Below are 23525 nucleotides of genomic sequence, written 5' to 3' on the forward strand. Positions count from 1 at the left end.
CGAAGACAATTTAAGGAGGGGGGGATGCAGTAATTGGGGCTATACCGACAATGGATGTTGGCCTGGGTAACTCAGTGGTTTGAACACCTGACTAGTGATACGAGGTCCCAGGTTCGATTCTTGGTCCAGCCATAGATTTTCTCCTTTGCTATATAATATCATTTATTTCTCGCACACACCCCGCTCTCCTTTTTTCCTCTTCTTTTTTTTTTAACCACACCCAAACCTATAAAGGATGTGGTGACTATAAATGAAAGGAAGAAGGAACAAGAGTTTCAATTAAAAAAAATGCATTAAAATGCCCCACAAAAATTCCCAGGGAGGAACAAGAAATTCAGTAAAATGCATGAAACTGCATCATTTTAAATCAATCTTTTTAAAATTTTCTCAGGGGAGGAACATGAATTTCAGTCGAAAATGCATTAAAATGTACCATTTTAAATCGATCATTTTAAAATTTCCCCAGGGGAGGAACATGAGAGGGGGTTAACCCCCTCCCATGTCCTCCCCCTTTGGACCTCAACCCCCCCCCCCCCCCCCCCATAAGGTCTAGATCTGACACTGATATAGAGACGTCACCATTGCCAGTGAAGGGCTGCAAAATTTAGGCCTAATCTCGGAGCTTATGGCCATTGAACAGGGAGAGATCTTTATCGTACCACACCTGCTGTGACACGGGACCTCGTTTTTTTGCGGTCTCATCCGAAGGACCGCCCCATTTAGTCGCCTCTTACGACTAGCATGGGGTGATGGGGACCTATTTTAACCGGAATCTCAGTGGTTCTGGAGAAGAAGGTGAAGTTGACGGACGCACAGACGACAGACAAAAACTAATTTGAGCTAAAACGGTTTCTGTGTGGGATTTGTTTGTTTCATCATTCATGTTGGTATCATTGACGTAGTAACGAGGTTCGTTGGCCATATCGCTCACCTGAGTCACCTATCGTGCCACACCTGCTGTGACACGGGACCTCGGTTTTTGCTTTGTTGTCCGAAGTACAGCCCCACTTAGTCGCCTCTTAGGACAAGCAAGGGGTATTGAGGACCTATTTTAACTCCGATCCACACGGGACTTTATTTTCCGGGATTTACATATATGCAAATAAAGATATTTATTGGGTAACTACCTTCCCCCTACTATTTTTTATGTAACAGTGAAGGGGAAGAATGTAAGCTTTAAATTATGAATATATTAACCCCATATATTGAAGGATGAGTCCCCCACGCACCCACCCACCCACATGATTTAGGAGTTAGATTTGCGAAAATAAGATTTAACTCGAACTCCAGCCCCCCCCCCCCTCCCCCCTCGAGAAGCAACGCTAACTGCCAGTATTCAATTTTTTTTATTGGTTCACCAAACATGTTGGTATACAATTATGTCAGTCTAATTTAGATTAGTCTTGTAGATCCACTCCTCCACGATACGCTCAATACGAGCTCGTATTGAAATGTATCGTAGAAGCGCGGATCTACCAGTCTATTTTTGATTAGACTGACAATCATGTTAAACAATATGGGATCTATAATGATAATAAACTATGTACTAACAGTTCATATACATATGTAAATATATACAGTTAACGTGTACTTGTGACATTAAACTGTAGACGTGTATGCAATTTAGTATTGCATATAACATTAATAATATAATTAAATAGCACTCTATTTCTATTGCGCAATTCAAAGTGCCAGGAGCTTCCCCAGACTCCCAGCTGCCTCTGCCGTTATGCCTCTCGACTTACCCCAGCCTCATAAAGCCCCCCTGTAACCACAATTCCTGGATCCGCCCCTGGTTATCTTCACTTAAATGGCAAAGTTTTAAAGATATCTTCCAACAAAACCCTATTTTCAAAAAGTCGCCACTTTAATTTCGCCGGGCGACAATTGATGGAAACATCAATGTTTTCGGGAATTCTGAGGTTCGGGATCGAGATTCTGAAATGACAGGTTGTTTGTAAACAGAAACGAGTTGGGGAGAGTCGATTGTCGAATACGTTAAAAATGTAGCTGTACTTCCTAAATGTATATTGACTAATAACTCTCCACCATTTAAGCTCAGACACCAGGAGCATCGATAATTTAACCTATATCGGTCAAGATATTTATGACCCAAGCACCTGGGTAAACCAGGATTACATGAATCACTGCAAACAAACCACAAGCAACTCGACATAAATAACTGCTTTTCACTCGAAGGTAAAAAAATCAATCGTATTCACGCTCAAAGGTAATGAAATCAATCGTATTCATTTTTGATTTTTTTTGAAATTATTGATATTCTAAATGTCAGCTGGAATTGAATGAATTGAAAACTCTAGATCTACGTACATGACATTTCAGAGATGGCAGATTTAAAAAGTGACGACAAAGGTTTGTCAATTTTTAAAAAGTCTTTCAGGAAGAATAGATATTCCTTTGTAAATGTTGTCTGTAGATTTTATTTTTAACGCTGGTGGTTTTTTTTAAAGGCAATTAAGTCATTACACACTCAATCGGATACTTATTTTAATGAATTTCACCCCCACCCTCGCCCCCGCACCCCCTGTAATGTACGTTTATAAAATGTACATGTATCGAAAATTGTTTCCTCTGACTTCGACCATCGTAAGACATATTATCTTGACGAACTATAAAAAGGTTCTTTGATACATAGTTTTCCGACTATGTGCATTCAGGAAGTAAATACCAGTAAAGGGATTAATATTTCTATAGAAATTTTCCACAGTCTTAATTCATTATTTTTTTAATAAAGAAATTGATCTAGAGAGACGAAGCGTATTAAAGTTGTTGTACGTAATGCAAGAAAACTGTGTAATTTAGAGAAATATCTAAAGTTGGCATTAAAGGAGAAACGAGTCTTCACTATAAATTTCATAATTCAAATCTATCATTTTTTAAAAATCCATTTTTAAAATTATCAGTTATTCATCACCCACAGTTATAGATGCCCCCCCCCCCCCCCCCTGTTGCATTACAGTGTATAATGAAGTGATTGATTTTGACAGAATATTTACTCAGAAATGAAAACAAGATGAAAATAAAATAAGAAAGCAAACTAGCACTAAAACTAACCGACACACCTGAGAACAAACAGAAGTTTTACATACTGAAATTATCCAGTGTAATATAGGGCAATATAAAACAACGTCTGTTTAGAACAAGCATCAAAACTGAACTATAAGATGGAAAGCACTATAAATCCACAACACTCAACACATCCGAAGTGTCCAATGTGAATATAGGTACAGGATATCACCTGTCGTCCTGAAGAAAGGATAGGACATTCCGAAAATTTGACAATCTCTCTCTCTCTCTCTCTCTCTCTCTCTCTCTCTCTCTCTCTCTCTATTTTCTTTTCTTGTAGATATTGAAGGTGTCGAACATCTTGATTCCAGTGAGGCTTCAGGTGTCACCATGCTTACAGAAAATCCAGAAAAGGTTGGTTTTCAGAATGACATCGTTTGGACGTCACTGATTTGTTAAATGTAATGCTGTTCAGGATTTACAAACTGATTTGTTAAATGTAATGCTGTTCAGGATTCACAAACTGATTTGTTAAATGTATTGCTGTTCAGGATTTACAAACTGATTTGTTAAATGTAATGCTGTTCAGGATTTACAAACTGATTTGTTAAATGTATTGCTGTTCAGGATTTACAAACTGATTTGTTAAATGTAATGCTGTTCAGAATTCACAAACTGATTTTTTTTCTATTTAAAGAAACCCCAAACAGAATTAACGAAAGGTAGGTGTTATTCATACACATTTTGAAAAACAATTTCATGTAATACTTTGTGTATATAGATGTGAGTAAAAAATATCAATAAGAATATGCTGAACAATTTTAAAATTTTGTGCTATTTTTCAAAATCTTAATTCGGCTTTTGATTTTTAAAAAGATTTTTATTTCTTTATTTTGCCTTTTGCAAATCAACATAGAGTTTTGCAGCTGAACTCAATAAACTTTGCAAATAAAAATGTGTTTATTCGCAAAAAGTAATAAAAAAGAACAACCAAGAACTGTTTCAGAAACATGTATGCCCCCCCCCCCCCTCATCACCCGGTGTTGCAAAATTGAAAAGAGTTATACACATGTATCATTTAATTGATATAAGTACCAAAACAGTTCAAGAGATTGAGCGGACAATATCTACCTATGTCCATAATGGATTGACCATCAAAATCAATAGGGGTCATATACTCCTTAGGATGTACTAGTGTACCAAGTTTGGTGTCAATCAATCAAATGATTTTCAAAATATAGGAGACAATATTTTACTCTATCCAGTGTACCCTTGACCTTTGACCATGTGAACTCAAAATCAATAGGGTTCATGCATCTACTCATTACGATGTACCAGTGTACCTAGTTTGATGTCTGTCAAGCAAAGAGTTCTCAAGATATTTAGCGGACAAGATCTGGACTATAGACTGATCGACATGTACAAAAAAAAAAGGGGGGGGGGCATAAAACTACCCAAATAATTGGCTAGAATAAATACAATTGTCCTTTGTTTATGTAGAACAGCTGTATCTGAGGGAATATTTTGCCAAAGCATTCGGACTTCGACCTCCACCAAAACAAGTCCTATCGACAGTGGATATTGAAGGAATAGCTAGACTAATCTTGGAAGGCAAGGTTAAAAATGTCATCACCATGGCTGGGGCCGGCATTTCCACTTGTGAGTTTACGATTTGTGGATTTACATTTTGTGAATTTCTCTTTTGTGAGTTTTTGTTTGTGGGTCATTTTTATGCCGGTGGGAATTTCGAGTTTCTCTGACCAACATTCGCCTGGCGTATATCATGATCATGATCGTAATCATTTTTTCCACAAAGCATATTTTAAAAGAAGCATTGAAATAGAATTCCATTTATTTTAAAGAACATTTAACCTTCAGAACCTCCAAAGATTAAGTCAATTAATGTTTTTGTGGAGCGCCAAATTAACATAAACTCAATTAATGAATTTGTCTTTAATCATTTTAATTCAATTATTTATTAGCTGGTCACTTGGTATAATGGCGATGAGAGGTAGTAGAAATGCAAGTATTGAACTCTACATGTACTGAAGACCCCCCCCCCCCCTCCTTTTGAGTTTAGATTTTTGGGCAGAATTGCTTTTCTTGCTAAAAAAATTTCTACATATATAATGGCACCTTTTTTCCTCCGTTTGCTCCCCACCCCTCAACTTTCAAAATCGACGCTTAGCTGTGCCTGAACTGGTAGAGTCTTTAAAATAACTAAGCATTCTCTACCCAGAGTTCCGTGCACTCCTTGTGTATGTATCAATCGGAACTCCTCGAATGTTTCGCGCACTCGACATAGAATATAATACGATGGCATCCATGAGTGAATTTGATACGTTGCTAGCTATGACTAGCAATGTATCACATTCACTCATGGATGCCATCGTATTAAATTACATTCTATGTCGAGTGCGCGAGACATCTGAGGAATTCCGATTGGTGTATGTGTAACACGCCCTCTGGTGAGAGAATGATAACTAAGTTGCCCAATCGGAATTCCTCGAATGTTTCGCGCACTCGACATAGCCTTAGTACGTAAATCCTCGAGCTCGCGCTTCATACTTCACCGCATATCGATATAATAACGTAGTGTAGTAGGCTGTGACGTCATAGCTAGCACTCGACATCGATATCTATATCGAGTGAGCGAGACATTCGAGGAGTTCCGATTGCTAAGTTGCCCAAGTTAACGCAGAAAACGTGATCTCGTTCGGCATACTAAATATTAAAACCACGACGGAATCGGAGACTAAATAATGGTTTCGATATTCCGTAATAGCGTTCCATATGTTCAAACATGTTAAAAGTAATTTGAATATGATAGTATCTGTCGAATGAAGACCATTGAAGGAGAGCAGACTTCTTAACATAATTTACGAATTTTATTTTAATCAACGAAGACATTTAAGTGTAGTCTAGTTGGTTATAAGATCAGGTATCTAAGTAATTCGTTTGAAACAGTTTCGTATTAATGATGATTAAATGTTTATATTCTAAGATACAATAACATTTATCGGCTAGTAGTTTCGTGTTACCGAGCATGAATTGGTCGATCTACATGGCTTGACTGGGAGGTGTTTATGGTGTTTTAAATTTCGAAATTTCATACATATCTAAATCGTGGGGGTAAGAATACAGACTTTTCGCATCCAAACTTTGGCGTAAAAATCATAAACGATCACCGATAAAAAAAAAATTATTGATGGTGCCGCTTGTCAATGCCGTATTTTTACGCCAAGGATTTGTTAGTTGGACGAGGTTGGATAAGTGCCTCATATGCATATGACCCCCAAACTTTCATTTGTATTTCAGAATGGACATAAAACCGTAAAAAAAAAAACAAACCCATTTACCAAAAACATGTTTTATGATGATGCCCTAAGAGAAATATATATTTGAGAAAATTGATAAAAGGTTCAGAAGAATATGACATAATTTTTTTTTTATATTTAACATGCAGTTTGTTATGTGCCATTTTTATACCAAAGTAGTAGCTAATTAATTCTGGTGTACAAAATATGTATGTTTGAGAGGTAGGCATAGGCGTAGCTTGGGTTCGAATATTACCGAGGCAGGGGGTCTGGGGGCGCAGCCCCCCAGAAGCTATCGACATTTTAACAACGTAAAAGGTGCTTTTTTTTTTTACCGAGGCAGCTGCCTCGGTTGCCTCAATGAAAGCTACGCCACTGGTAGGCAAGTGTTTGCTCTGTATTTTCTTAAGTAACATATGCCTTAAATTTGTCAACTTTTAGACAAAACTAGGAATTTTCACTTTGTAACCTTCCCGTGAACTTGGGTTATGTCGTATGTTAAAACTGAGACTTGTTTTGAGATAGGTAAACATAACCTGGTTTAGTGAATAATTATCTGCGGTTTTGTCCATGTTGACTTCTCAAATGGGGGCTATATCAGGCCCTTCAATTTGCTATCCTATCTTCACCATACACGAAAGATAGGTACCATAACCGACAACAGCTGACACATGATGCAAAAAATATTTGAATACATAGGTTAATAGATAGTTTTGGTTGTAATAAGTGCAAATATAAAATTCATTTAAAAAAAAAAGAAGGACTTATAAAAAGTTTCTCGTATTTTCAAAAGTTGAAATGTATCACCCCTCCCTATATACTGTAACTCGATACAAATTTTCACTACTTTTATGGAATACCCGGTAAGTTACATTCTGTATGGTGAATGGTATTCATTTTACTTATAAAAACATAAAAAAATATTTATTGATAAAAAAAGTCTGTTCAAGTGCCAATAAATACTGAGAACAAAAATTCCTCTCTGCTCAATGACCTTAAGCGCTGAACATAGGCCTAGATTTTGCAGCGCTTCACCTGCAATGGTGACGTCTCCATTTGAGTGAAAAATTCTCAAGAGGGGCGTTAAAGGTATCACACCGTAATTATTTTCACTATAGAAAAAAAATCATTAAAAATCAGTTTACAGAATTGATGCCGAATAACGCAATCGGAAACGTTCTATGTTACCTATCTCGTCTGCCGACACCAGAAAAACACAACCCTACGCGGCATTTTCGAAAATAAATTACCCGCAAACAAGACTACCCTCAAATCCACGTGTTTTTCACATGTATGTAAACAGCCGGAGTGCACCTCAGGAAGTAGCCTCAACTACCAACAGCAAATAGTTCCTTTGTATATACTTGGTTATTTCTACAAATTACACAAAATTTCCTAATCAGGGGTACAAAAATTAAGAGAAAAGAAGAAGAGGAAATGAGAAAAATCGCGCAAGGAAAAAAATTATTTCTTTAAATATATGGAATTACAATTGACTAAGTTCATTTTGATTGGACAATTACCGGTGTGATACCTTGAACATTATACAACCAACCAACTGAGAGCCCTCCACGGTTGAGGATGCCTTGGCGAAGTTTTCTGCATCCGAACGTTCTTCTTCAATCTCTAATACCACCTTCACACTCACGGATTTTTCTTACGAGTCCTTACGGATCTCCGACTCGTATTCAATCGCAATCATTCGTAAATCACTCGTTGGTATCCGTTAATAACTCATCACAACTCGCACACACTCGTAAGGATCCGTGAGAGTAGGGGCAAAGTTTTTGACATGTCAAAAAAAATTTCACAATTGTCCACGGATTTCATTTTCCGTGAATAACCCGTAAATAACTTGTAACAATCCGTAAGTATCGTAAACTGGTCGCAAGAACACGTAAACTGCTCGTAAGAATCCGTAAAACACTCGTAAATTTTTTTTTATTATTTTTTTTTTTTTTTACGAATCTTTGCGGTTAGTTTACGATATGTTACGGATAGTTTACGAGTTGTTTACGGATTATTACGAATGCCTAAGTGATATTTACGATTTCATTCACGTCGGGTTACAATCGCTTTACGGATTTTTCAGAGTCCTTACGAGCACTTTACGCATCTAGACACGATTACCTGACGAGGCGTACTTAAACTTTACGATTAAGGAAAGGTACAAAAGACGCAAAATCTAACAGTTTCTTTCAGTTGTTATCAAGACATCAAAGAAGTTACACATCTTGCTTACAATATACATACATGCTGTTACAAGTAATGTCAGTTGTCGTATGATGATACAAAGCCAATTGCGAACACTTTTGAGTCAAAAACGTAAATAATCGTAACTAACTCCTAACTATTCGTAACAGCGCGTTATCAACACGTTAACAGGTCGTGATTACACGTAAAAGCTAAGCGAAGTCGTAAATTACCGTAATATACTCGTAACAATCCCTAAAAAGCTCGTAAAATGTCATAAATTGCTCGTATTTATCCGTGTTCACTCGGAACAAATCGTAAATGTGTGCCGTAAATGCATCGCAAGAACTCGTAATAAACCGTAAATGGCCCGTAAATACTCTTAAAACGTTCTTAAACAGCTCTTTAAAGTGTCTAAATCGTAACAATCCGTGTACTTTTACGGATTTGTAGAATACGTAAGAATCCGTAAGAAAAATCCGCGAGTGTGAAGGTACCATTACTGTAAAACATGGTTACAGCGAACACACTTATAATGAATTGATACTTATACCGAAATGATTTGTATTACATGTAGTTTGAAAACATATAATGAACTCATTGGATATAACAAATTACATTGATCACGAATCAAAATTGTTCGTCCCCAGCACATCTATATGTAAAACTTATACGGTACCAATTTTTATGCACCAGATGTGCATTTCGACAAATAATGTCTCTTCAGTGATGCTCAACCGAAATGTTTATATAAACATGTTTGACTGTATAAGTGAACAGGTAAAGATAGTACACTGTTGTACTCTATGTGTGAAGTAAGTAATGACTGGAAACTTTTTAGCTGCAGGAATTCCTGACTTCCGTTCTCCAAAGACTGGATTGTATGATAATCTGGAAAAGTTTAATCTGCCTAATCCCCAGGCCATTTTCTCACTGGATTATTTCAAGGTAACGGAACAGATTTTCAAAAGAATATGTTTATTTCACATTCATGTTTTATATAGAACACAAACTGGAAATTGTTGTATTTATTTTAGGAGAACCCAGTTCCCTACTTTACAGTCAGAAAAGAAATGCTCTTAGGAAATTACAAGGTGAGTTTTTTTTTTATAACGGTCCTCTTGGAAAGGATGGGTGCAGATAGAAGAACATTGACTAAAAAATATCGTACAAAAATATAATCCAACATGGAAATCATAATAAATTGTAAATGATGTACGTTTCGATGAAATGTTCATTTTTTTCTGAGCACAAGCTTGGCCTGACTGGTTTACTTGACATGTATTTTAGCCAACACCATGCCACTATTTCATCAGAATGCTTGCAGAACGAGGACTCCTACTTAGGCATTACACACAGGTAAACATAGCATTGTCCTCAAACTCAGGTAAATATAGCATTATCCTACAGAGGCATCAAACAAAGGTAATTATATCATTGTCCTACAGAGACCTTAAACACAGGTAATTATATCATTGTCCTACAGAGACCTCAAACACAGGTAATTATATCATTGTCCTACAGATACCTCAAACTCAGGTAATTATAGCATTGTCCTACAGATACCTCAAACACAGGTAATTATAGCATTGTCTTACAGATACCTCAAATACAGGTAATTATAGCATTGTCCTATAGAGATTTCAAACACAGGTAATTATATCATTGTCCTACAGAGATCTCAAACACAGGTAATTATAGCATTGTCCTACAGAGACCTCAAACACAGGTAATTATATCATTGTCCTACAGATACCTCAAACACAGGTAGTTATTTCATTGTCCTACATGAACAGAGACCTCAAACTCAGGTAATTATATCATTGTCCTACAGAGACCTCAAACACAAGTAATTATAGCATTGTCCTACAGAAACCTCAAACTCTGGTAATTATAGCATTGTCTTACAGAGACCTCAAACACAGGTAATTATATTGTTGTCCTACAGATACCTCAAACTCAGGTACTTATAGCATTGTCTTACAGATACCTCAAACACAGGTACTTATAGCATTGTCTTATAGATACCTCAAACACAAGTAATTATAGCATTGTCTTACAGATACCTCAAATACAGGTAATTATAGCATTGTCCTATAGAGATTTCAAACACAGGTAATTATATCATTGTCCTACAGAGACCTCAAACACAGGTAATTATAGCATTGTTCTACAGAGACCTCAAACACAGGTAATTTTAGTGTCATCATCCTCAGACCTCAAACACAGGTAATTTTAGCATCGTCTTCCTCAGACCTCACACACAGATAATTTTAGCGTGTTCTTCCTCAGACCTCACACACAGGTAATTTTAGTGTCGTCTTCCTCAGACCTCACACACAGGTAATTTTAGCTTCGTCTTCCTCAGACCTCACACACAGGTAATTATAATGTCTGATAATATCTTCATTTGACACTACACACAGGTTATTGAAGTTAATACCAAGCTAACAATGTTTAACATTATTATATGTTGACTCTATATCAAGTTTCCTAATGTATATGTAGGAATACACACGTTTATAATAATAAACTGTAAAGCATACATGTATCTACATGTACTCTTTGAAATATGATGCCATCATCGAGTCCAAATAAGACAAATTCTGTAGAATCGTGAAATTGGATTCAATAATGATATATGTTTATTAAACTCTTCCCTAATATTTTCCTTATTAGTCTGTCGATAAAGCAAAGGGAAGTTAAGAATTTACATGTATATATATTCTGAAACTTTCTAGCATTTTCTAAATGAGCATTGGAAGCCTTAAAACACCGAGATGACTATGACTTTGGGAGAATGTACGTGTACGTGTATAAGGATTATATGTCATCAAAAGAAAACAAATTCTTTTTATGTCATTATCGATCAAGACATATATTCAATCTATTGACTGGTTATTAAACATTTACAGAATATCGATGGCCTGGAACGTATTGCTGGGATTGATCCCGACATGATGGTTGAAGCACATGGTTCTAACAGAGTGGGGCATTGCTTGGACTGTTCAGCAGAATACACACATAAGTGGATAAAAAGTACACAACACACCAACCCAACAAAGACTGAGGGATTCTAAGGCCTTAATTCAGCCTTGAATACACTCACAAGGCACATAATTCATTGCAATCAAGAACATGATTATTTTATTGCAAATCAACTCTATTCTTATATCATTGACCATATCATGATGTCACATTTACACCAATGACAATTAATGTCAACATGATGTCACAATTTACACCAATGACAATTAATGTCAACATGATGTCACAATTTACACCCATGACAATTAATGTCAACATGATGTCACAATTTACACCAATGACAATTAATGTCAACATGATGTCACAATTTACAAAAATGACAATTAATGTCAATATGATGTCAAGATTTACATCATATTGCTAAGAATTTTTCAGTTTGATGAAAAGGTGCATGTTTTGCAATAATAATTTACAATACATTGTTTTGAAATATGGGTCACATTCCAACCATGCAATGAAAGTTTCAATTTATTTCATTAATTTGGATCTCATACACTTTTTGACCGACAGTGTACTTTTATTCAGAAGTACAACACTATATACATTTTCATGTTTTAGATATCCTAAGGAGAGATCAAATTCCAAAATGTTCTGCAGAAGGGTGTTCTGGAATAATTAAACCGGGTAAATAATATTTTCATAAAATAAAAAAATTGAACAGTGTACGTCACATTGGACAGTTCTTCATTAATATTTACACTTCTGTCTGTTTTTTCTCTGTGATAACCTTTTGACTTTCCCATGTCTTGATTATTTCCCCATATACACAACTGGATGTAAATTTCTCTTTTGCATGCAAATGAATGATTGCAGTGGGTGGGGACTATGATAATTAACATGGAATACCATTCATATTGCAGTTTCTATTAGGCAGTGTTTTTGATGTGTTGATTTTATGTTTTCATTTGTTTTTCAAATACATGTATGATAGAAGGAATCACTGTCTAGTTTTTTGGCTAAAATTTATGCATAACGGCTTTGCCTTTAAGCAAATTATCTCAATTTCCATTGTAATTAATCACCTCACATACCATTGTAACAAACTACATGTAGACAGTGATAAACCAACAGCAATCAGGAAACACACAAAGTTTGTCCAGGCCGTAACTTGATAGTATACTATGATGAAACACTGTTATATGCCAATTTTCATGATAACTTAAATGTTTAAAAAAAAAACTATGGAAAATGGAAGGGAATCGAGAGATCAGTTTTAGTGTGTTAAAACAGTTCTTCCTAGTAGTCAAATTTGATCCATCAGGGATTTTCTTAGGGTCTGTAGAGGGCCGAAATTCGACTCCATTCCCAATGCTAAAGAGCAGGTGTTTTTTCCCAAAATGATGCCTTTAAATCCCCAAATGATGGATGCTTTGAAGAGAATATGCCATGAGGCGCCTTCTAACCTTGGTGCCACTCTGTTGCAAAACATTTTTGACAGTTTTTTCTCTGCCAAAGACCGGAAATTAAAGCTTGTTTAAGCCACATTGATAATGAAATATCAAATGGTTAACCTTTTGCTTGTTTTTCTTATTTATTTGTATGAAACAATTTTCCCAATTTCAATCAAATATCGTTATTTTCCCCAAACTTGAAGGCCGTGGCCCCTGGATTCAAGGGGTAAAAAGTCCTTGTCCATAATTTAGTAGCGCCGTCTGGGATCTGACTAAATTTTGAGCGATAATCTTTAGTTTTACTGTTCACAGATACGGTTTTCTTTGGACAGAGACTTCCGAGTAGGTTTTTCGAGCTTACGGATCAGGTAATTTAAAAATGTTTACCCTCTCATACCTAATGGTCATTAAGGTAGGGATCAAACCTAAAAAATGTTAATAAAGCTGATGACTTTGTTTACACAATTCAATGACATTTTTAGCTCACCTGAGCTGAAAGCTCAAGTGAGCTTTTCTGATCGCCTGTTGTCCGTCGTCTGTCCGTCCGTCTGTAAACTTTTCACATTTTTTACTTCTCCAGAACCACTAGGTCAATTCCAACCAAACTTAGTCAAAAGCATCCTTGGGTAAAGGGCTTTTAAGTTTGTTCAAATGAAGGGCCAATCCCCCTTCAAAGGGGAGATAATCACAAAAATGCAAAAATAGGGTTGGGTCATCTAAAAATCTTCTCAAGAACCACAGAGCCAGAGGAGCTGAAATTTACATGAAAGCTTCCTGATATAGTGCAGATTCAAGTTTGTTAATATCATGGCCCCCGAGGGTAGGGGGGCCACAATACGGGATCAAAGTTTCACATGGGAATAGATGGAGAAAATCTTTAAAAATCTTCTTCTCAAGAACCAGTGGGCCAGAAGAGCTGAGATTTACATGAAAGCTTCCTGACATAGTGCAGATTCAAGTTTGTTAGTATCATGCCCCCGGATATAGGTTGGGACCACAATATATGGATCAAAGGTTTATATGCTAATATATAGGGAAAATATTTAAATATGGGCAAAGGTGACTCAGGTGAGTGATGTGGCCCATGGGCCTATTGTTATACGTTGTAATTACAGGACTTTGAAAAGTGTGATCTGCTTATCATCCTGGGAACATCTCTGAAAGTCCAGCCGTTTGCGAAATTACCAATCAAGTACATTTTTAAAATAATGTTCTAAACCTTGAATACGATTTATGAAATATATTCTCTATTCCAAATATTGATTAAAAAGATCATACAAGTGGTCGATCAAAGCCAACGCCATAGAAAATGGAATCTGCCTCGTGTCTTAAAAAATTCACCTGATCATCATCGGAACCCACAGGTTTTCTCTCTGTTCCAATGATCGACGCACAACGTTCGTACTTATGAAATATTTATGAGAAAAATGGGTATACTTCATTGGTTCCGATAAGGTTCTCTCGGAATGACTAGCCAATCAAAAAACTCATTAGATCCACCATTTGCATCGGTGTTAAAGATGGCTGCTGTAGAGAACGTGCTCAAACTGACAGAGTTAATGAAAGGGATGGACGTAAACAGCAGGGGCTCAGGGGAAGCAATCTGTTACTAGGCTTCCTCCGATGTGGATGATAGAGAAACAGACAGTCGGTGCAGTTCTCGTGATACAGTGTATTTCCTTTGGTCAGCATAATGAAAGAATTGTAACGCAAAGAAAACCCGAGGGTTCCGACGATGTAATCTGTTATTTTGATCTGTTGCTGGATCAAATCAGGAAAAAAGCATTTTGATGATTGAGACTAAATCTGTTGTTGGCTTGAATAATAAAGAAGCATGCATATGATCCATTTAATGTAAACGAGATAGGTAAATGTAAACAAAAAGATGAATTGGAGTTCTAAAAGCTTTTTTCTTTCAGTGTTCCAGATGAAACTCCTAGATTGTATATTAATATGGAGAAAAACGTATCGGGCTCGGTATGTGAAATAAATCATAATATTTACATTCAATCACCCCCCCCCCCTCCCCCCCCCCCCCCCCAACATTCTATAAGCTAATCACTGCGTGTAAATACACTTGCCGGGTATTGCACTAATCTACACATACTGTCTAACCTCCGCACATGAAAGGATGCTTAAAATGTAAATATAAGTGATGTCTTTCAGTTTTTGAAAGTATATGAGATAATGTACCTGGAGCCTCTTATAAATATTTCACGAAGCGTTAACGTGCACCATTCAAGAAGCTTAAGGTATATCATCTCATATACTTTCCAAAACTCAAATATTTAAAAAAAATTTTTTTTGACAGTATACGTCTCTGAATAAATGTTACGTACATCATTTAATACATGAAATAGTGCTAGCGCTTATCTTAAAAAATGTCATATCAAAACGACTGGTAGCATTTAATTGTAAATACTATGAATTTGAGCGTGTTATAATGATGAGGAATATTTGACAGTGACGTAATGATGAGGAATATTTGACAGTGACGTAATGCTGAGGAATATTTGACTGTGATATGATGATTAGGAATATTTGACCGTGACATAATGATGAGGAATATTTGACTGTGATATAATGATGAGGAATATTTGACTGTGATATAATGATGAGGAATATTTGACCGTGATATAATGATGAGGAATATTTGACCGTGATATAATGATGAGGAATATTTGACTGTGAAATAATGATGAGGAATATTTGACCGTGATATAATGATGAGGAATATTTGACTGTGATATAATGATGAGGAATATTTGACTGTGAAATAATGATGAGGAATATTTGACAGTGACGTAATGATGAGGAATATTTGACTGTGATATAATGATGAGGAATATTTGACTGTGATATAATGATGAGGAATATTTGACAGAGGAATATTTGACCGTGACGTAATGATGAATATTTGACTGTGACGTAATGATGATGAATATTTGACCGTGACGTAATGATGAGGAATATTTGACAGTGACGTAATGATGAGGAATATTTGACTGTGACGTAATGATTAGGAATATTTGACAGTGACGTAATGATAAGGAATATTTGACAGTGACGTAATGATGAAGAATTATCACTTAATAATTCCAATGCTGTTAGTTACAACTGTTTTGATTTGACAAAAATAAAGCTGAACGATAGTTTACACATCAATAAATCCGAAAACGCAATGTATTCATACACGCCTGAAAACAAATAATGTAGTGCGGGGAAACTATTCAAACTTTTGCAATTGTTAATAAAGTGAATGAATTGGAATTATAAGAATCAAACATTCTTTTGAAAGAATTTATCGATGTGTAAACTCCGGACATTTTACTCACAAACTTAACATAAAAGTGCTTCGCACTTTTATTCAGTTTGTGAGTAAAATGTCCGGAGTTTACACATCGATAAATTCTTCAAAAAGAATGTTTAATCCTATATTAGCATTATTTTTGAATGTCAAAAATCTTGTGGACACTCTTCTAAATCTGTTTCAGAAACACCCGTTGGCGGTGCTGGTCTTCGGTGGGGGATTTAAGTTTGACGAAGAGGACAACTATCGGTAAGTCATTGGGCATATGAATATAACAATCACATCCCCCAGCACCAGTTTTCACACAAGGGAAGACTGCGTGTATAGTAACCTTTGAGCCCGCATAATTGTCAGTTCGTGTTGTCTGTTATATTTTGATCTTAATATGCTTCTCACCGGTAGGATAAGATTCGCATTTATCGACGCAAGTTCTTCTTTATCATAGATAATAATGTACGCATTCATGCTGTAGTAGCAATTAAAAAACCCTAACCAAAAGAAACTAACTTTCTAAAGGTCAGCATTCTTGTGTATGATACACAGAGTACTGTGTCATTTTTGGGGGAACATTGACTTCAATACATGTCGTTGATTACTCACCACAATATTTCCTAATTCATATTTCATAATTCCTGTATCACATTATACCATACTCTTTCTGCTGTCGTATCACTAAGTCTTTCAGTAATTTATAAATAATTCATCAATCTCTCCAAAAATAGAAATTGTATTTTTTTCTTTCAGTTCGTGCAAGAGCACGGTCTACTCTGGTACGGTTTTCCAACTGTACATGTGTTTCTGCGGACTTAATGTTTCCGTTTTTGCGAAATTGATGTGAATGTATTTTTAAAACCATCTCCAAAAATTAATGTAATACATACTTAATTTGGGATTGAAGTTATTGTTGATATTAGTCTTTGAGTAATACATGCATTATTTTTAGAAATAAATCGAACGTATTCACATAAAAATGTAATCATAGTTGTCAATTTCTACCGCGTGTTCAGTTTCTTTCGTCTATTACTTTATATCTATTTATTATTCATTCGTGAAATACAAAAAGGGCGTGCAGTGTTTTGTGGAGTCAAACCTAGTTTTGCGAATTCACACAATTAGTGATATCTTCAAGTGGTGTTTAGGGAGTTGAGTCCAGACAAGTGAAAACTCCAAGATATACGCGTGTATGCCTTTTAAAGTAGTTATCCTTCCGCGTAAAGTTGTTTATACTCACGAAGGTTTCTTTTTATAGCAACAAGGTATTTATAGTATGACTGGACAATTAATTCTTCGTCCTTAAGGAGTGTGTACAATGCATATCGTCCTTAAGGAGTGTGTACAATGCATATGGTCCTTAAGGAGTGTGTACAATGCATATCGTCCTTAAGGAGTGTGTACAATGCATATCGTCAGTATGGTCCGATCTAAACAAGAAATAGAAGGATTTCTCTCATCTTCTGCGGCATGATATCTTTGAGCTGTCGTCAAGTTGATTTCTTGTTACGGAGTATGTACCTCTACAAGGATCATGTAGCATTTTATAGCAAGAGATATCAAATCATTAATACTAGATATCAATAGTCATTAATTCTAGATATCAATAGTCGTTAATTCTAGATCTATACTAGATATCAAGTCATTAATTCTAGATCTATACTAGATATCAATAGTCACTAATTCTAGATCTATACTAGATATCAAGTCATTAATTCTAGATCTATACTAGATATCAATAGTCATTATTTCTAGATCTATACTAGATATCAAGTCATTAATTCTAGATATCAAGTCATTATTTCTAGATCTATACTAGACATCAAGTCATTAATTCTAGATCTATACTAGATATCAAGTCATTAATTCTAGATCTATACTAGATATCAATAGTCGTTAATTCTAGATCTATACTAGATATCAAGTCATTAATTCTAGATCTATACTAGATATCAATAGTCATTAATTCTAGATCTATACTAGATATCAAGTCATTAATTCTAGATCTATACTAGATATCAATAGTCGTTAATTCTAGATCTATACTAGATATCAAGTCATTATTTCTAGATCTATACTAGATATCAATAGTCATTATTTCTAGATCTATACTAGATATCAATAGTCATTAATTCTAGATCTATACTAGATATCAAGTCATTAATTCTAGATCTATACTAGATATCAAGTCATTAATTCTAGATCTATACTAGATATCAATAGTCATTAATTCTAGATCTATACTAGATATCAATAGTCGTTAATTCTAGATCTATACTAGATATCAATAGTCGTTAATTCTAGATCTATACTAGATATCAATAGTCATTATTTCTAGATCTATACTAGATATCAAGTCATTATTTCTAGATCTATATTAGATATCAATAGTCATTAATTCTAGATCTATACTAGATATCAATAGTCATTAATTCTAGATCTATACTAGATATCAATAGTCGTTAATTCTAGATCTATACTAGATATCAAGTCATTAATTCTAGATCTATACTAGATATCAAGTCATTATTTCTAGATCTATATTAGATATCAATAGTCATTAATTCTAGATCTATACTAGATATCAATAGTCGTTAATTCTAGATCTATACTAGATATCAAGTCATTAATTCTAGATCTATACTAGATATCAAGTCATTATTTCTAGATCTATACTAGATATCAATAGTCATTAATTCTAGATCTATACTAGATATCAAGTCATTATTTCTAGATCTATACTAGATATCAATAGTCGTTAATTCTAGATCTATACTAGATATCAAGTCATTATTTCTAGATCTATACTAGATATCAAGTCATTATTTCTAGATCTATACTAGATATCAATAGTCATTATTTCTAGATCTATACTAGATATCAATAGTCGTTAATTCTAGATCTATACTAGATATCAAGTCATTAATTCTAGATCTATACTAGATATCAAGTCATTATTTCTAGATCTATACTAGATATCAATAGTCGTTATTTCTAGATCTGTACTAGATATCAATAGTCATTATTTCTATACTGCCTTTTGTTTGTTGCAATGGAGTCCGTGGACTACGAATATAAACCGAAATGTCTTAAGTTTTTTGGGTTTGTTTTGTCGGTTTCAGAGATGTCTTCTTGCAATCCCCGTGCGACGAAGGTTGTTCCAAACTAGCAGATCTTCTGGGATGGGGAGTGAGTATGCCCTTCATTTCTCAGACACTTTGTGAGATTAATATGGTGAAATGAACCCCCTAGTGACTCATCTCCATCGATGGTCATGTCAGGGCTGCGTTCAAGATCGTAGCGGCTAGCCTAGTTGCTAGGCTAGATATCTAAGTCTATTGAACGCACTGTATGAATTAACACTTGTTATCCCTACGTAAGGCTAGCCTAGCACATCGTTCAAGATCGCAGCGCTACCGAGCCCTACGTAGCCGTTACGATCTTGAACGCAGCCCTGGTCACCTCGTGCTACAGGTCTCAGGTCCTCATTTCATTATGTTGACATGGGGGATGATGTATATTTAAAAGTAATAGAAAGATCATTTGGATTATTAAAATGTGATTGACTGATGTTTAATGTTTTATTCAGTTACTACTATTTGATATAGCTTGTCAATATTGTTTTAAGCGGCCCTATGCTATCAGTATTCTCACTATCACAGTTGCAGAACGTTTGGTTTTCTATGGCATATTGTAATTTATATAGGATGAATTAAGATACCTTGTAACAAAGGAGCATGCCAAGCTTGAACAGGAGTTCAAAGAGGAAGAACAGCACTGTGCAATCGAAGCATCAGTCAGTGTTACAAAGGTCTCGGTCATTACGACACAAGTTCCGGTCAGTTCGACACAAGTTCCGGTCAGTTCGACACAAGTTCCGGTTAGTACGACACAAGTTCCTGTCAGTTCGACACAAGTTCCGGTCAGTACGACACAAGCTCCTATCAGTACGACACAGAACCCAGTCAGAGATGTGAAGAGTTCGAGCAATAAATCTCACAACCAGAAGACTAGTCAAATTGGACAAAAAGAACATGGTACAAAAATGAAACCAAATGCGTCCAGAAATCAAAAATCCGCAGCCAAGACACGAAAGAAGTGAAAATGTACATAGATGAAGTAAAAACTGAAACCTTTGAAACTTTAAATGATATTTCTTCATTCCATTCCCACCGACTCATTTCATCTCCAGACTTTGTCAATCTAATGATTCATGGGAACAGTAATTCACACAGGAATGAGTTCGTTCCAAATATGTGTTCATAATCATTCATATCATAATACTATATTTGCTTGAGTTTACGATAAAACCTAAGAACTGTACGGAATATATAATATGATGTTCATGAAAACCTTTGGAAATTTCATTTGTTTAAAAAGTATATGTGACTCTTAGTTTACTTTTATTCATGGAAATTGGTCGAAAGTCCGATATTAAAACATTGTTTGTTTTCTCTTTGCGATCCTTTGGATTGGTAACTAGAAATTTCTGAATTGACATTTAACAATTATATATATATATATATATATATATATATATATATATATATATACACACACAAAATTCAGATAAAGATTTCTCATTTACTCCAAAAAAATAAATGTGAAATCTTCATCTGAATTTTTTTCTATTGTTTACCTTTACCAAGGGCTTATTTCATTCTAATATATATCTATATATACATATACACACATGTATATATATAAAAGCACTGAAAAGGCCACGACACTGTTGGTTATTTAAAACTCGAATTTTCGACGCAACCCGCGTCTTTATCAAGAGACATATATTACATAAACAAATAACACGCAAAAACGACAAGTATCGATAAACTACATTGATGACAAGAGTGATACACTGTTGTACTGAGTGATAAAAATGGTGGTGGTTTCGTTGTAAAGCGTGTTTACTGACTATGGTTTAGAGAGTTTGTACCACTGTCGGGTCGGGATGAAAATAGAATTATTCTTGAAAATTACAGAAATCAGATAAATTTAGAGGGAAAACTTACAAAACAATGTGATTATGGAGTAAAATGGTGGGAAGATAATGATATGGACTGATTAAGGTAGCAGGGGACAGTTTCGCACTATAGGCCCGGTCAACTTTTTCAAAAAATGGAATTACCCCGTATTTGAAGTGATATTACATGTGTAAAAATGTATACAATAATTTTAGGATGCATGTCAAATGTAGCTGAGTGCTTAGTAAAAATGTTGATATACAACATGTAGGTGTCACCATGATTCCTAGCATATAGATGGGTGCAAATACGAAACTAAGACACGTGGTCAGTTGCTGAAGAAATTCCGGTGAAAACATGCAGGGTCTAGCAAAAGGTCTGTAGCTGTGAGGGAAGGTGGATGGCCCCATATGAGAGGTAGATTTTTGAGAAGGGCAGATAGGGTTCTTGATTGTGCACAGTGTCTAAATCCCCGTGTTTGGTACTGTGATGGTGTGGGGGTGGTGCGGATTAGCCCAAATGAGGGAAAATCAAAGCAAAAAAGGGGAACCTGCTCAGAGCTTGCTTTGTGCACCAGCACCAGTATTTATAGATTACATGTAATTTAGGGTCATAATTTATTAACTACACTAATATGAAATACAAGTATTGACGTAAAATGGAAATATGATTTTTCATTAGTCTGTCATAATCTGACTTTGGTGTATACCCCCTATCCACATGTTTCAAAACCAAAGAAACTGTCCCCTGCCACCTAAGTTCAAAACAATATTAGGTAGGCCGTACCATTGGTGATTCGGATATAGTGAACAGCGAAAAATAATGATTGCCAGAAGAACACGATCAAACAACAAACAAGGTCAATCTCAAGACACAGATCTAGCATTAAAATCAAAATCAACAATCAAATAGGTGAATGGGAGAGAAGTCTAAAGAAAAAGATACAGTATAATTTTTCAAGGTAATACACCTTTCAAGGTCAGACAAATTAAAGCCGCATTCTAGAAACCCCGACATCGCAACACAAAGAGTCATGCGAATCCGAACCTATGTGGATTTAGAATAATGTTTTACCATAGTTTAGAGGTCTTAAGATGATATATTAATAAAATACTCGTCTTCAAGGTCAAATCATTTTTTCCTATATTTTAAAAAGCCGCAATGTCGAGACTAGAATATGAAAGGGAGAGAGAGAGAAAGAGCTATATAAATTCATGTTGTAATGATTTCTTATGATGTTCTAACATAATTGGGAAGTATTGAAGGTCAAACAATAATCGCAATTTTGGGAATCCTCGTTATGGCTAAATAAAGGAACTCAAGGTTAAATAAAGGAACTCAAGGTCAGAGCCTTGAAACCGGGGAAACGAATTGTATTTATATTAATCAAACAAAATAAGATATCTTATCGGGTGAATTTTGGCGATTAGGCTATGGAAACTGATTTTAACTATAGGGATTTATCCTGGATTCATGCGCGTGAAATCATTCAAATTATTCATTCCACCTGGACGGAATGATTTCAAACGGTGCATCCAGGATTTTTCTGTGCTCTTTCTCTCTGCATCGGTCCATATTGGGTTGTGATCAATAACAACCACTTGCATGTCTTGCCAAATGTGAGCTTCTTTGTTGAAATGTTCCCCTACGGGTTCGGTCACGCGTTTGGTTTTGATGGTTGATCTGTGGTTGTTGGTCCTAAGTCTGATGTTTGTAGTTTCCCCAACATATTGTTGTCCACATTGTTTACAATTGATGAGGTATATGCAGTTGTTGGTTTTACAGGAGAGTTGACCCAATATTTTATACGTTTTGCCTGTAGTGAAGCTTTGGAACGTTTCTGAGTTATGGCTAAATTTGCAAAGCAAACAGCGCTTGTCAGAGCAAGTTGAAAAGCCTCCATTGGGTAGGGGGTTGTCTAATCTGGCCCTTACCACCAAATCCCTGATATTCCTGGGTCGTCTGAAGGACACCATTGGTGGCTCACCAAATTCTCTTGCCAATCTAGGATTATCCAAGAGTTTTGGGAAGTTATCCTTTAGGATTTTGTTTAGGTCCTTCAATGTAGGGTGGTAAGTGGTACCTCTAGTCACCAAGAATAATTCTATTTTCATCCCGACCCGACCATGGTACAAACTCTCTAAACCATAGTCAGTAAACACGCTTTACAACGAAACCACCACCATTTTTATCACTCAGTACAATAGTGTATCACTCTTGTCGTCAATGTAGTTTATCGATACTTGTCGTTTTTGCGTGTTATTTGTTTATGTAATATATGTCT

At 35.5% G+C, this 23525-nt stretch overlaps 1 protein-coding gene across 3 annotated transcripts; it reads left to right on the plus strand.

Annotated features, from left to right (window-relative positions):
* Window positions 1-1937: 1937 nt before the first annotated feature.
* On the plus strand, window positions 1938-20735 carry LOC125651989 (NAD-dependent protein deacetylase sirtuin-2-like). Of its 3 annotated transcripts, none has more exons than XM_048880856.2 (16): window positions 1938-2230; window positions 2344-2373; window positions 3368-3441; window positions 3725-3749; window positions 4528-4686; window positions 9379-9485; window positions 9575-9631; window positions 9828-9896; window positions 11453-11576; window positions 12144-12209; window positions 13289-13344; window positions 14092-14168; window positions 14896-14953; window positions 16471-16535; window positions 19400-19466; window positions 19984-20735. In XM_048880856.2, exons 2-16 carry the CDS (start codon window positions 2346-2348, stop codon window positions 20377-20379), a joined length of 1428 nt encoding a protein of 475 aa, XP_048736813.2. In that variant the 5' UTR covers window positions 1938-2230; window positions 2344-2345; the 3' UTR covers window positions 20380-20735. The 3 variants fall into 3 exon arrangements, with proteins under 3 accessions (XP_048736813.2, XP_048736812.2, XP_048736814.2); XM_048880855.2 differs by having other exon boundaries at window positions 1938-2199; XM_048880857.2 differs by lacking the exon at window positions 1938-2230 and having other exon boundaries at window positions 2356-2373; window positions 4533-4686.
* The last annotated feature ends 2790 nt before the right edge of the window (window positions 20736-23525 follow it).

This window comes from Ostrea edulis, chromosome 5, assembly GCF_947568905.1.
Source record: "Ostrea edulis chromosome 5, xbOstEdul1.1, whole genome shotgun sequence".
Lineage (NCBI taxonomy): Eukaryota > Metazoa > Mollusca > Bivalvia > Ostreida > Ostreidae > Ostrea > Ostrea edulis.